Source organism: Alternaria arbusti (assembly GCF_024043155.1).
Source record: "Alternaria arbusti strain BMP 1465 chromosome Unknown scaffold_9, whole genome shotgun sequence".
Lineage (NCBI taxonomy): Eukaryota > Fungi > Ascomycota > Dothideomycetes > Pleosporales > Pleosporaceae > Alternaria > Alternaria arbusti.
The window spans coordinates 916,957-930,531 of record NW_026249949.1 but is presented as its reverse complement, the minus strand read 5'-3'; the positions used below and the strand labels follow the sequence as shown (position 1 = coordinate 930,531).

The 13,575-nt window shown below is 53.5% G+C and overlaps 5 protein-coding genes across 5 annotated transcripts; 3 read left to right on the top strand and 2 right to left on the bottom strand.

Moving 5' to 3' along the window:
* Window positions 1-1,061: 1,061 nt before the first annotated feature.
* J4E86_007228 (uncharacterized protein) lies at window positions 1,062-2,515 on the top strand (the record flags this gene model as incomplete). Its single annotated transcript, XM_051447750.1, has 3 exons — window positions 1,062-1,520; window positions 1,573-1,718; window positions 1,771-2,515. The coding sequence occupies 3 exons, from the start codon at window positions 1,062-1,064 to the stop codon at window positions 2,513-2,515; spliced, it is 1,350 nt and encodes a 449-aa protein (XP_051301348.1).
* A 908-nt stretch (window positions 2,516-3,423) lies between these two features.
* On the top strand, window positions 3,424-5,142 carry J4E86_007227 (uncharacterized protein; the record flags this gene model as incomplete). Its single annotated transcript, XM_051447749.1, has 3 exons — window positions 3,424-3,597; window positions 3,655-4,140; window positions 4,192-5,142. The coding sequence occupies 3 exons, from the start codon at window positions 3,424-3,426 to the stop codon at window positions 5,140-5,142; spliced, it is 1,611 nt and encodes a 536-aa protein (XP_051301347.1).
* An 817-nt stretch (window positions 5,143-5,959) lies between these two features.
* On the bottom strand, window positions 5,960-6,979 carry J4E86_007226 (uncharacterized protein; the record flags this gene model as incomplete). The annotated part of the gene is made up of 1 exon (XM_051447748.1): window positions 5,960-6,979. The coding sequence occupies one exon, from the start codon at window positions 6,977-6,979 to the stop codon at window positions 5,960-5,962; it is 1,020 nt and encodes a 339-aa protein (XP_051301346.1).
* Window positions 6,980-7,447: 468 nt separating this feature from the next.
* J4E86_007225 (uncharacterized protein) lies at window positions 7,448-10,949 on the bottom strand (the record flags this gene model as incomplete). Its single annotated transcript, XM_051447747.1, has 4 exons — window positions 7,448-8,373; window positions 8,420-8,938; window positions 9,015-10,896; window positions 10,944-10,949. The coding sequence occupies 4 exons, from the start codon at window positions 10,947-10,949 to the stop codon at window positions 7,448-7,450; spliced, it is 3,333 nt and encodes a 1,110-aa protein (XP_051301345.1).
* A 791-nt stretch (window positions 10,950-11,740) lies between these two features.
* On the top strand, window positions 11,741-13,423 carry J4E86_007224 (uncharacterized protein; the record flags this gene model as incomplete). Its single annotated transcript, XM_051447746.1, has 1 exon — window positions 11,741-13,423. One exon carries the CDS (start codon window positions 11,741-11,743, stop codon window positions 13,421-13,423), a length of 1,683 nt encoding a protein of 560 aa, XP_051301344.1.
* Between the last annotated feature and the right edge of the window lie 152 nt (window positions 13,424-13,575).

The window sequence follows — 13,575 nt, the reverse complement described above, 5'->3', positions numbered from 1 at the left end:
GTCGCTTCCGAAGGTATGTCATGAGTCTGTCGCGTTTCTTTCGGGTCTCCTAAAATGCTCACGGTAGCTACGAATCAATGAATCATTCACGACGCGTCTCCATTAGTGCAGCGCGAAGATCGCGACCCCAGGCGTCGTGACCTTGCAGGAGCGGCAATGCCACCCCACAAATGACAAGAGGTGATGTTCTGTGACGGGCAAAGGATGCGCGCGACTTTGAATAGAGGGTCCAGTAGCGATGGTGAGGGCGGGAGCGATAGCGTTGTTGCTGTCAGAAGTGTGGATGATGGCGATGCTGTGCGCAAGATCGTGCAGCCTTCGGGATCTCGGAAGCAGTCGTTTCCGATTGGACCACGTGACACACGGCCAAATTCTACCTAGGTACTCAAGGCTCTTCGTCCATGCCAGACCTATGAAACGAAACACATTTTCCGAAAAAGTAATAATGAGCGGGATAACTCATATAGAACGCCGCCTCATATTGGTGGATTCATGCGGTGCTCGCGCTTGGGACACGTAGTTCTCCCCGCACGTTCCGTGCATTCACTTTGCACCACCGGTTAAGAAGGCCAAGCCTTGCTAAGCTTCGTAAAGGATCATCAAGCCTTGTCTATCTACAACACAAGCGCTACGCCACCATGCCCTAGAACGTCTAGACAGCGCGACTAGCAACACCTGTCATTTCTTCACATCTACCTAGGCGTCTTCCATCCATGCGCCCTGAGTACCTGCAACCGCGACGTCTCGACGGGAAAACCTCGTGTCGCAATGGAGGCCGAATATAAGACATCATTTGGCAGACCGTGCCATCTCGGGCCTACTCTAGATTGTTCTCTTGCGATGCATGATACGAATGCGAGCAAGTTGCGAATGCGAGGTTCATGGAAGACCGCAAGAGGTAGTATATACATCTCCCACCCGTCGCTTGTAAGGCGTCACTATCAATCCTTGGCTTCCATTCTTTAAGCACTGGTCTGTTCGTCTAGTTTTCTTGATTGACTTCATTTCACATCCCAGGCTTTACCCGTCGTATCCATTCTCGCCAAGACGAGTCCGACAAGATGCTGTCCAAGCTGGCCTTTTTCCTCGCTTCTTCCAATGTTGCTCTCGCTGCACCAAGTCTCGACCCCCGTCAGGCAGTAACCATTGCCGTGGACTCCAGTAAGACATTCCAAACGATTGACGGTTTCGGTATCTCCGAGTTCTACGGTCGCGCTGGAAACATCAAGTCTCTGGCAGCTTCTGCCCAGAAGCAGACCCTTGACCTGCTCTTCGATCCTACTACCGGCGCTGGCTTCAACATCCTGCGCAACGGCATCGGCTCTGGCCCATCTAGCGGCTTCTCTATTGAGCCCAACAGCCCCGGATCGCCCACTGGGACACCAAAGTACCAGTGGGATGGCTCCGACAACAACCAGGTTTGGTTGACGAAGCAAGCGCAAGCCCGTGGCCTCAAGACCATTTATGCCGATGCTTGGTCTGCTCCTGGGTTCATGAAGACGAACGGTAAAGACTCAAACGTAAGTACAACCACCCAAACGGGGACTGGAAGCGATAGCTAACTTGGTCCAGGGAGGAAGCCTTTGCGGTGTCGATGGCACGTCCTGCGGCAACTGGACCCAAGCTTACGCTAACTACCTCACACAATACGTCAAATACTACAAGCAAGAGGGTATTGACGTGACCCATCTCGGCTTCTTGAATGAGCCCGACTACACGTAAGTCTCTCACATGTCTCTGTGCAGTCGATCTGTTACTGACGGATAATAGCACCGCCTACTCCTCCATGCGATCGACTGGTCAACAGGCCGCCGACTTCATCAAAGTTCTCGCCCCAACCGTCAAGGCCTCTGGTCTGAAGGTGAAGCTCACCTGCTGCGACGCCACCGGGTACAACGCTCAGAAGGCCATGCTTCCAGGACTCGCTGCAGTCGATTCCCTATACGACGTCGTCACCACCCACGGTTACAGTTCCGACCCCACAGCCCCCTTCGCTACTTCCAAGCACATGTGGATGACTGAGACTGCGGATCTCAGTGGCAAGTGGACAGCCAGCTACTACACCAACGGCGGTGCCGGCGAAGGTCAGACCTGGGCCAGCAAGATCTACACTGCTCTCGTCGACGCGAACTTCTCGGCATACCTTTACTGGGAAGGAGCTGAGGACGCCGGCACCAACCCGACCAACTCCGTTCTCATCGACATTCACGGTGGAGTTGTTGCGCCTTCCAAGCGCTTCTGGGCTATGGCACAGTGGAGCCGCTTTGTCAAGCCTGGTGCCGTTCGCGTCAGCGCTGGTGGCAGGACTAGCACGCTCAAGACATCCGCTTTCAAGAACACTGATGGCTCAGTCGCTGTGCAGGTCTTGAACACTGGCGCGTCCGCAGCGACCGTCAGCATCACTGGTGTCTCGGGCAAAGCGTCTGCATTCATTACCAACGAGAGCCACGGGCTTGATGCGATGACTGGAACCAGCGTGCCGGCACATTCCATGGTCACTTTCCTTTACAAGTAGATGATCTCTCCGCGAGAGCGCATATTTCTCCAGCTTCGCAAGTATAGTTATGCTTTTACAAAGCCGTACCCTTTTTTTCTCCTAGTGTTGACACACCCTATTTCCTTGTGTATAACCATCATAAACTGTTCAATCACTGCCGTCTTCATTACCTAGGTGGTGCGCCATCGCACATGAGCTTGTATCTAAACGAGAGTTTTTCCGTGGCGCTTTTGACTGATCCTTGACTGCAGCGAAGACATCGCCACCTAGTTGGCTTGTGCAGTACCTGAGTAGCAGTACATCGAAATGTGAAATAAGTTGGCCGGTAGAAAGAAGCCCTGGAGGGTGGGCGCGAACTTTGCGGCTCGATGTACGGAACGAGCTTAGTGGCGGGGAAGCCGTTGATGCCGCCAGTGGCTACCTACCGCCCTGCACCTAACCCCGCTGAAGGATCGATATAATCTCAATCAACTGCAGTGTTGCGGCGTAGCTGTAGCTACGTAAGGTACACCCATACGAAATATTCCTCGACAAACGACGGAAGAGCTTTTGCCCGACATGCTCGTCGCTGGTCATACGCGTCCGATACCGAGGGGCCACATACCTTCCACCTACCTAGGTATCATCTCGCAATTTCATGGCAAACAACTAGACCAAATATCTTCTCCGCGGCCTGACGGCAAGAATCTCACCACTAGGCATGCGGTACGGCACGCGTGCAGAGGGCTAGGCTACAACCGACCCGACCCCTGCGCTGGCTTTTGGGCATGCAGCAGCTCAGGTTCGTTTGCGCGGTCCGACACTCTTCATGTGGGCCTTTGCAATTGAGAAAGATAATCCAAAGCCGCTGTGCATCTATAAAGACGGTCTTCGCGCTTCCTTCCTTGAGAATCCTGTAGTCTCCTCTGATCCCCAAACCGGTCACCATGCGGCTGTTGTTCCCCTTTGCGACATTGCTCTCGTCCGTGGTATCTCAGGTTTTCGAGCCTGCCGACTTCAGCGTCACCGAGGCTCTTCTTGATCAAGGTGTCAATGTCTCTGCACTCCCAGAGTTAGCCGGCCTTGTAGGTCGGTCATCCAACTTGGCCTGCGACATCGCCGTGAGTATCTTCAAGCAGTAGCTAGGTAGCTCAAAGCTAAAGCTAAACCACAAACAGTGTTCTTCGCTGGAGGTCGTCTACGGAAACAAATCTGTCGAATTCCAGGATGAGGCCGGGTACTCCGCGTTCACATCCAGCTTCTGGTCTGGAATCTCGGCTGAGGTCAGGCCATATTGTATCTTCAAGCCCTCGAGCTCTGCCGCTGTTTCGGTAGTGGTACTTCTGTCTCGGTTATCGAAATGTCCGTTTGCCGTCAAGTCAGGTGGTCACAGTGCGTTCGCCGGCGCAGCTACTATCGAGGGAGGCATCACTGTATCTTTCGAGAACATGAAGGGCATCGAGCTTTCAGACGACAAGAAGACCGTCGCAGTTCAACCAGGGAATGTATGGGGTAATGTGCTTACCGCTTTGTCGACCACTGGCGTCACAGTCGTATCTGGAAGGATTGGTGATATCGGTGTCGGCGGACTCACCCTCGGCGGCGGCATATCGTTCCTCACGAATGAGTACGGTCTAGCTTGCGACAACGTCGCTAGCTTCGATGTGAGTTCGCTGCGCAATCCCACGACATCGCGCTCTTCTAACATTAATCAGGTTGTCACAGCAAGCGGCATCATGGTAACGGCAAGCCCAACGACCTTCCCAGACCTCTACTGGGCTCTTCGCGGTGGCGGCAACAACTTCGGCATCGTAACCAGCTTCAACCTGACAACGAAACCCCTCGACAACGACCAGATTTGGGGAGGGACTCGCACATTCCCGGAGAGTGCATTCCCGGATGTAATCAAGGCGTGGATGGACCTCACGCTCAACTCAGCCCAAGACCCCAAGGCCGGTAGCTGGGTTGCCTGGTTGGACAAAGGCGCAAAGCTTGCTTCAACTGAACTTTGGTACGGCGCACCAGCTGGTAACGAGTCGGCGATCCTCGCACCTTTCTACAACATCACTGCTGTTGCTGATAGCACTAAAACGCGAGGCCATGCCTCTTACGTGATTGACAACGAAGCTACTAACAAGTATGGGCTTCGTGAGGTCTATTACGTTATTTCAGTCAAAGCCTCCTACGCGATTGCACAACGCTCTGTGGAAATCTTCTACGAATCTATCGGCGCTCTTTCCGCGGTCGAAGGCGCATATCCCGTTCTCATCTGGCAGCACATCACCGAAGGTTCGCTCAAAGGCAGTACCCGCAACGGCGGCAGCGCGATGGGTTTCGATGCCAACGGCAGCCCGATCCACATCATCCAGCTAGCGTGTAGCTGGAACAACGCCGCAGATGACGAGACTGTATACCAGGTAATGTCAGACATCATGAAGGCGATCAAGAGCGACGCGGTAAAGTTGGGTATGCAGAACGACTGGGTGTATATGAACTATGCATCGATGTTCCAGGACGTTATCGCGAGTTATGGGTCAGGCAGCAAGAGTATGATGAAGACTATTGCGAGCAAGTATGATCCAAAGGAGGTGTTCCAGAAGCTGCAGCCTGGGTACTTCAAGTTGGATCGCGCGCCCGTGCCTGATGCAAGGTACTTTTCGTACTGAGGTCACATCAGTGGGCGTGCGACATAAAAGTTTGTACAAGGCCTTCTATTTCCGGCAAAGCGCAATAATGCTGTGCAACTTGTTTCTTCCTTTCATTAATCATGTGTGAAGTACAAGCAACCGTATATCTGATGACTTGTCCACGAACTGCACGAAACCGGACCGTTACAAGATGACGTTAAGATAGCGCGGGGGCGATGATCCGCGTATCGGGACTGCACGGTCTTGAAGTCCACTCCTTCTTCCTCAATCACTCCTTCCAGTATGCTGTTCCGGTACGCTTCCCAATCCTCTTTGGGTCTGTCTCGTAGTAGCGTGGAGACGTACTGGCATTCTTCGTCGAACTCATCCAGGGTACCTATGATGCACGGGAACTGCACAAGAGAGTTGCCTGAAAGGATATGCTTTACTGACGTAGGAAACAATTCCGGGTCGCTGCAAGCAGCGTCTTTCTCGTTCGCGAAAGCCAGTGCAAGATCATCTCGCGTCGGGAATGGAGAACGTTGGTCGTGCGTGCAATCCATAGCTGCAGTGTATAATGCTGCGATAGCTCTGATTTTGTTCCAGATGATCTGAACAGTGTCAAATGGTCCGATAAAGTGCGTCGTGACAAGCAGTCGGGTATCTCGACCTCAAGATAGGCTGACCGCTTCATTGATCCAGGTGATTGTGCGAGGCACGGCATTAGAGACTCTACACTCGGTCCACCGATGCTCGCTATACGGGTTTGTGCTCATTTGTGCGAGGTCCCCGTAGTCATTTAGAAAACTGCTCAGGTTTTAGGGTATATTAGGCATGCAGATAATGCTGTCGGAACTTACACGCACCGCCAGAGGTCGACATATCTATCCACCGATAATTGCGGAACCGCATCGCAGGTAGCTAGTATCCCTCGTAGGTGACATTCTGGAAGGGCGACAGACTTCTCTTCTTCCAGTATCTTGACATTCCGCATCTGATTACGATACTGAGGCTGTAGTGCGTCCAGGAATCGTATCGCCTGGGATGTGGCTGATTGGAAGTATCTTAGATCAGGTAGAGAGACTTCGAAGTTGTACCATGTGTCTGGGCGTGGAGCTTCAAAAAGGTCTCGTACTTCGATCAATTGGTATTCAGTAGGTAAGGCCCAGGGCTGCCATAGCGTAGTAGCGATTGTTGATCGCATATGATCGAGTTTCAGAAGACTCAGCTGCTCTATGGACTGCCTCTCACGCTCATCATGAGGACTGGTTTCGTACCAATTCTTCATGAGCCGATCCAAGATGCTGAATCCGCGGTTTCTTCGGGGTATGTTGGTGCGGAATCTACTAAGCTTGAGCGCAGGGCCAAAACCGAGGATATCCACACAGCAGCTTCGTGATTTGAGCCGTTCTGAAAAGTCTGCCTGCGAAGTCAGACTTGGAAGACAAGCCTGAAGGACTTCACGATCATGGTATGTCATCGATGATGGATTTCCCATGATGTCCTTCAGAGGCACATAATCTTCGTCCTCGTACTTGGAGATCCGAGTGAGAAGATCGCTGATGCAGCTGTCGGGATACTGCTCGGACACGTCTTTCGCGAGCTGCTCCAGAGCTATAACATGACGGTTAGCATGACGTGGCTTTGGTGGAAGACATTTGACAGCAATGATGGACTGACCTGATGTTGATGCTCCCAATACGAAAGCTTCTTCCTGCAAGAAGTGCAGACGTTCCAATAAGAAGTCGTACTTCCCTGCTTGAGACCACGCATCCCAGATATCAGACCCTTCCTGCGGGCTCTTGATGTATCGAAAGGGCCTAAAGACCACTTCATTCACCCTGAGCGGCAGATCTCGCATCTCGCAAGCGACCATCTTACAAATCCACATCAAGCTGAAATCGATGATCTGGCCATCATAACACCGAAGCTTGTTGGTGCTCGGGGAGTGTACTTAGCCTCCAGGCTCTTGTAAGTAGTAGGTGTAGATCTCATCGCGGAGTTCTCGGGGCAGACTCAGAAGACGTGATTGTCGCTGCTGGTAAGCAGGTTGCGTTGTCATAATTAGGTGGTGTGGTAGATGTCAAGTGATGAGATTAGGCACATATTATAGTGAGATGGGAAAGGACACATGCCATTTAAGGACAACTGGCTTTCATCGTGCGTCAGGCAGCAGCATTAAATCCTGTAGCCTTGCGAGTTCGATACGCGGACGCGTCAATGATGCGACACAAACTCGGTAGAGCGAATCTTGGGGTCCCTCAGTTTGAAGTTCGGGTGCACTAGCTACCCGTAGCTACGCTTTCCTCCTCTGCGTCTCTGCCGAACACGTGTGTTATCTCCTCTACACATTGCCAAAGCCCTTCGAGTTCCTTATCGCCAACCCCAACTTCCCCTCCAACAACCCCTTGTCGCCATAATCCGGCAAATACAGCTTCCCAAAACACGTGCTACTACTCGGCAAGCTCCCCGGGCTTCCCATGATCCTAACGATATGGAACGTGATACTCTCGTAGCCCGTAACAGGGACACGGTCAGACGCAGTAACGAACTCGAGAAGCCGGCGGAGGTCTTCTTGACTGTAATGCTCGACTACATCCCAGAAAGCGCGGATGTTGGAGTGTGTGGGAGTGTAGCCGTCTTCGTATTTCGCGTAGCGTTTCAAGTCGGGGATGGAGATGTGCTGTGTGCCTTCGATGAGGTTGCGGAGGGAGTGTGGGGTGAAGAGTTGGAGGCTCTTTGGGTGGATGCAGGTGAGGAAGCCGTGCAGGAAAGGGATGAGGCCTGGGGCGACGGAACTGTATGTCAGGGCGCGGACATAGTCCTTCACGTATTGTACGCGGTTCTCGTTTGTGACTAGACCGGGGTCTTTGATTGGGGAGTTCGATTCAGCGAGGGCAGGGAAGTTATCACTTAGATTTTGGTGGATGGGCTGGCCGAAAGCTGAGTAGCTGAATACGTACTCGCGCATGAAGACGTCTGCGACGTCGCCGTCGCTCCAGGATAAGAGGGTGCGGAAACTTTCTGCCAGGCCGGGCCAGCCGTCTTTGATGTAATCCACGGGGTCGTAGTCGGCTACACCTTCGACGCGCGGGTTGCCGGTGGTTTGGAGGTACTCGTAGAAGGCGAGGGGAAAGGTGACGGGTAGGGTGATGCCGTTGTATACAGCAAGACTGAATAGTATACCGAGCATCTGAAACTTCCAGGGGGGTTCAAAGCTGCCTGGTTGGAACCACGTCATGTGCGTATGTGGATCGATCGTGAACATGCCTGGCAAAGTTAGTCGAATAGTTTGCAAGAGTAAAATGTGGCTCACCATTCTCGGGCCTGAAAGCTTCACTCAGAACAACACGGAAGAACTCGTACGTCACGCCGCCGTGATCCGCACCGACTTCTCCTTCGTTGTGACCCATCTTGACCTTGAGCGGTTTCAGCAACATCCTCTTGTCCATACCCCACAGCTGATCAAGTGTGTCCTTCAAAGGTTCTTCGCGACTGACATCCAACACTAGGTATTCACTCAGGGTAGTCTTCATTTTTCTCTTAATAATCCACCAATACGGTTCTTTGAGGAACATCTCCAGCGACTTCTGCATTTGGTGGGTGCGCATAGTATGGTCGTACTGCTTCATCATCTCGGTGAAGTTGATGGTACGGAAATACGCCACGAGATGTTGCGCGGAGAAGAGGCATGGGTACTCGAAAACGTGTAGAGTATTGGGGTGAAGCTCCCATGTGAGGTAGTTGATAGGCTCATTTACTGTGTCAATGCGTTCATCGAGTATCGGCATTTCGAACATGTTGGAATGTAAGTATAGAGCTTGCCGCTTCGAATCTGTAGATGTTAGCTTAGTCATAGTAGAAACATCCTGTATGCTTACGAAGTTTGTCGAGGACCATCACGGCCGTACCAACGCTGCTCCATTTGTTAATTTCAGCCTTGCTGTCCCATTTCTTGACGATGATAGTTCTCAGCCACTCCATAAAAGTAGCTGTCACAGTCCACCCTGGGTCTCCATCGCGATCATGGCTCGAGTTCAGCCTCAACTTTGTCGCCATACCGACTCGCTCTACCACCTCCAGATGTTGCATAATCGTATCCATGAGCCCGGGAGAAGGTATAACTTGTTCTGACTCATCCCGACTCGTTTCTGCGATGTCTAAACTGGCGAGTATATGTTCGAAACAAGTCCGCGTCCCGATAGCCCGAAGTAAACGATCGGCAAGACGCACTGCCGGTTCGTACTCCAACTCGTCGATGATGTCCATATAGGGATGCGCAAAAGCGTCGGTATTGGGAGTAGCAGTGGGCACCATGACACCCCAAGATCGAAGCTTCCGTATTTGGGCCCATGTGTGCGGCCATCCAAGAGGTACCAGGGAAGTGAGTGCGTGTATGCATATCATAACGATATGAGCAGCTTCATGGGTGTCGAGATAGCGCGAGGTACCTTGATGACCACTGGATGACTGGTCGGATGGACTGTTATTGGAAGCGCCCTTTCTTGATGGCCTCAGACGAGGACTCTTCTGAATGTCGAGCTCAGGTGGAGAGATGAACAAAGCATCCAGGGCGAGCCACAGGCTATCGAAGATGAGCGCACCGTTGCGATGGTTCCAATCTCTAAAAGAGTTCGCTAAGCGTGATGAGTCGAGATGAGATAAGGGTGAGTCTTTGAAGTCTTGGTTGGTATCATGGAATGATGCAAGTAGCTTTTCTGGGTCACTCAAGGTATAGAACAGAGATCGGTTGACGAGGGGTTTTGTACGTCGCGTACGTCGCCGACGATCAAAGTCCACAACGTAATTGAAGTCTGTAGAATGGCTCTTGCCGTAGCGATGGACGTCGTCTTTGAGCTCATCGAGGATATTGGAATTCAATGTTGGGATGACGGGTACACCGGATGATGAATATTCCTCAACAAAGGTGTTCTTAGGTAGTTCGGTTGCTGCGGATGATGGCTTCGCGCGGGGCGCAGCAGCCGGGTATGTCCCACCGATAGTGAAGCTTTTCTTTCCTGTTTTCGAGATTGATAGCATCGCTAGATCTGATGCACCATCCACGGCAGTAGGATGTGCTGCTGAAGGAGGATGTCTTTGAGTCGTGCCGTTCGAGGGATGGTAGGGTATCCTGTGGACATGGTGCCCGTTAGCCAGGACCTCGGCGCCAGCGTTGTCTGGCTGTGAACTGTCACGAATGGCGGCTGATGGTTGTGAATGCTGACGAACGATACGCGAGTCCTCATTCAATGCGTTCGAGCCGTTTGTACCAAACGTTGGCCCGGTATTTGAATCCGCATCATGCCCGTTTCGTCGGGAAGGCGGTATAGCGGAGGCTTGAGTAGAACGAGCGTCATGTGCAGGAGTATGCTCGGATTTGCGAAGTGAAGCAAGGACAGAAGCAGGTGTGGGTATTTGCGTGGTATAAGAGTATATCATAGTCAAGCTGTCGTACAAGTTCTGACTAAGAGCCTTTGGATCTTTTCTAGCTTGCTGCCGTTGCTTGAGAGCATTGATCAGGTCGCCATCCAGCTCTTGTTGACCACTATTTCCCACACGACGTTGCCTGCGCTGTTGTGCTAGTTGCCATACCGAAGGATAAACAACGTAGTCCTCGGCGGAGCCGTTGCTAGCATGTTGGGCAAGGCTATTTGTAATCTCGAATGACTCAGGCGCGACCTTGAGCTCGTGGGGGCATAGGCCGCGGTTCGGGTTGTCTTGACCGGCGAGGTAATGGGCTAGGGCGGTGGCCGTGAGCAATGTAGGTGGACGGTGTGGTCTCGACGCGATGCGCTTGCCAGATGAGAGGCACGTGGGAGTATCGCAGTAGGCACTCTTACAGCCATGTAGGATCTGGGATAGGTAGCTAGTCAACAGTCAGCATTCGCCCCGGAAATGAGAGGGAGTGATGGGCGCACTGTCGGACAAGATGTTGGAAGCGGCGCTGTCTTTCTGTCTGTGAGCATTCCAGGACGCGTTTGGTGTCTTGTACGTCTATCAGATCTTTCCTACGCGAGCGGTTCGAGGCACGTGATGACCGTGTCGATGGGCCAGCCGCTGCAGAAGCCGATGGGGTTTGGTTGGTGGCATTGTACGGAGCATCGCGAGGGTGCTCAGTCCCGTCTGACATGCTCATATCATCGATGACGATGTTGTTGCAAGAGAGAGTGGCGGCTAAGGATGCGGTCTGGTATTGTATGTGCGAGTGTCATGGTATCGCATAGCCACTCGAGGTATACTGTAGCAGACGATAGGGCTGAGGTAGTGGCCGAGGGGTGCTCTTGCCCTGCGGCTCTAATCCGCTGCAGGGATGGCAGGTGCCAGTGGCTTGGCACAACGCCTGCCGATTGATGTCATGCCTGTGCGCTTCAATATTCGCCCCAAGTCGGCCTTTTGCGCAATTCACCATCTTCGCCGTGCGCAGGACTGCTGATAAGACGCAGAATCCGACGCCCGCGCTTTCTCAACTTTGTAATCGCGCCCTGCTCGGCCTAGTCGTTTTTTGCCCCTCGGCCAGTCATAAAGTCGTGAAATCGTCGGCGCTACCACATCCCACACTCAACCCCACCTACCGCCTATATTTCTACTCCTCCCTCCGAGTGCAACCACATCGTCAACCTCCCAAACACTCGCAAAGATGGCGTCGCAAGTTCCTTCCCAGGCTAACATCCAGTCTACGCATCCCTTCACTTGCAACACATGCCAGGTCGCCTTCCGCTCGAGCGAGTTGCAGCGGGCGCACATGCAGACCGACTGGCATCGCTACAACCTCAAGCGTCGCGTGGCCTCGCTCCCACCGCTATCCTCGGAGATCTTCACCGAGAAGGTTCTTGCGAACAAGGCCACCGCTGCCGCCACTGCCGCCAAGGCGTCGTTTGAGAAACTGTGCACCCCATGCCAGAAGACATACTTCAGCGAAAATGCCTACAACAACCACCTCAACAGCTCCAAGCACCGCATCAACATGGCCAAGTCGGGCAGAGGCGCGCAACTAGATGACGCCGCATCGGTAACGGGCTCCATGGTCAGCTCTGCCTTTTCGCTGGGAGAGTCCATGGCTGAGTCGGAAGCCACCACCGTCAACGGGGATAAGGATGTTGCAGATGTCGCCGAAGGTCTGCAAAATACCAGCCTTGAGGGCGAGGACGCAGCTGAGGACGAATCCGCCGCTGCTGAAGACGACAAGAGCTCTGTCGCCGCATCGACCAAGCCCGCTACCGATCCCCTCCTCGACTGCCTATTCTGCAACTACAGGTCGCCCAACTTCCAGCTCAACATCACCCACATGGGACGATACCACGGCATGTTCATACCCGAGAAGGAATTCCTTGCTCAACCCGAGGAGCTTATCAAGCATCTCCACGAGAAGGTCCACGCTTACCACGAGTGCCTGAAATGCCACAAGACTCTCCACACCGCCTCTGGCATTCAAACGCACATGCGCGACCGCGGCCACTGTATGATTGCTTTCGACTCGGATATTGAGTTGGTCGAGATTGGCGAATTCTACGACTTCCGGAGCTCTTACCCCGACGCTGCCGACTTCGACGAGATGGCAGAGGAGGCTGAAGATTCAGACGATTCGTCATCTACAACAGGAGGCGGAATCAAGCTCGGTGCCAGGCGCGAGACCAAGACCACCACAGAGGATGACGCAGCCATGTCGAGCAACGCCGAGGAAGACGCAGGCTGGGAGACCGACAGCACCGTCTCGAGCGTACCGACCGATGAGATCACCGCCGTACCCATCGACCGCAGCCACCGCCACAAGTCACTCAACAAGTCGAAGCACCACAATCACGCCGACCCCCGCCCACACCGCGCTGCCGACGGCTTCCACTCCCACGCGCACCACACTCCCCAAGCCGTCTACCACGACGAATACGAGCTCCACCTCCCCTCCGGCCGCACCGCTGGTCACCGCTCACTAAACAAGTACTACCGCCAAAACCTGCGCAACTACCCCGGTGTCGCCGAGCGCATGGAGGAAGCCCAACGCGCCCGCATACCCGGTGCCATCACCGCCGGCGACGAAGACGAAGAGGACCAGGACGGCGACGTCACCATGGACGGCGAGGAAGGCGAGGAGGGCAGCCAACTCCAAGTCCGCGGTCGCGGCCACGACAAGGACCGCCAGCTCCTCTCCCGCGCCAACGGCGGGCGGGGCATGGTCGGTGTCACTGATGCCAAGAAGAAGGAGATCCAGGCTGTCGAGAAGCGCGATAGGAGGAAGGAGCAAGCTGCTCGCAGTCGCTACCAGGCTAATGTTGAGAAGGCGCAGAACTCGCAGAAGCACTTCCGCGATCCCCTCCTGCAGTAGTTGGAAGGATTTCCCGTTTGTGGGCGGATTGGCGGTTGTTTTTGGGTTCTTTTTCTTTTATAAGTGTGTCTTTTTAACGAAACTTTTATAAGCATGGGGAGGCGTTTGCGTGGAGACAAAAGGCATTACGTCTAGTGACTAGAATGTCGCAG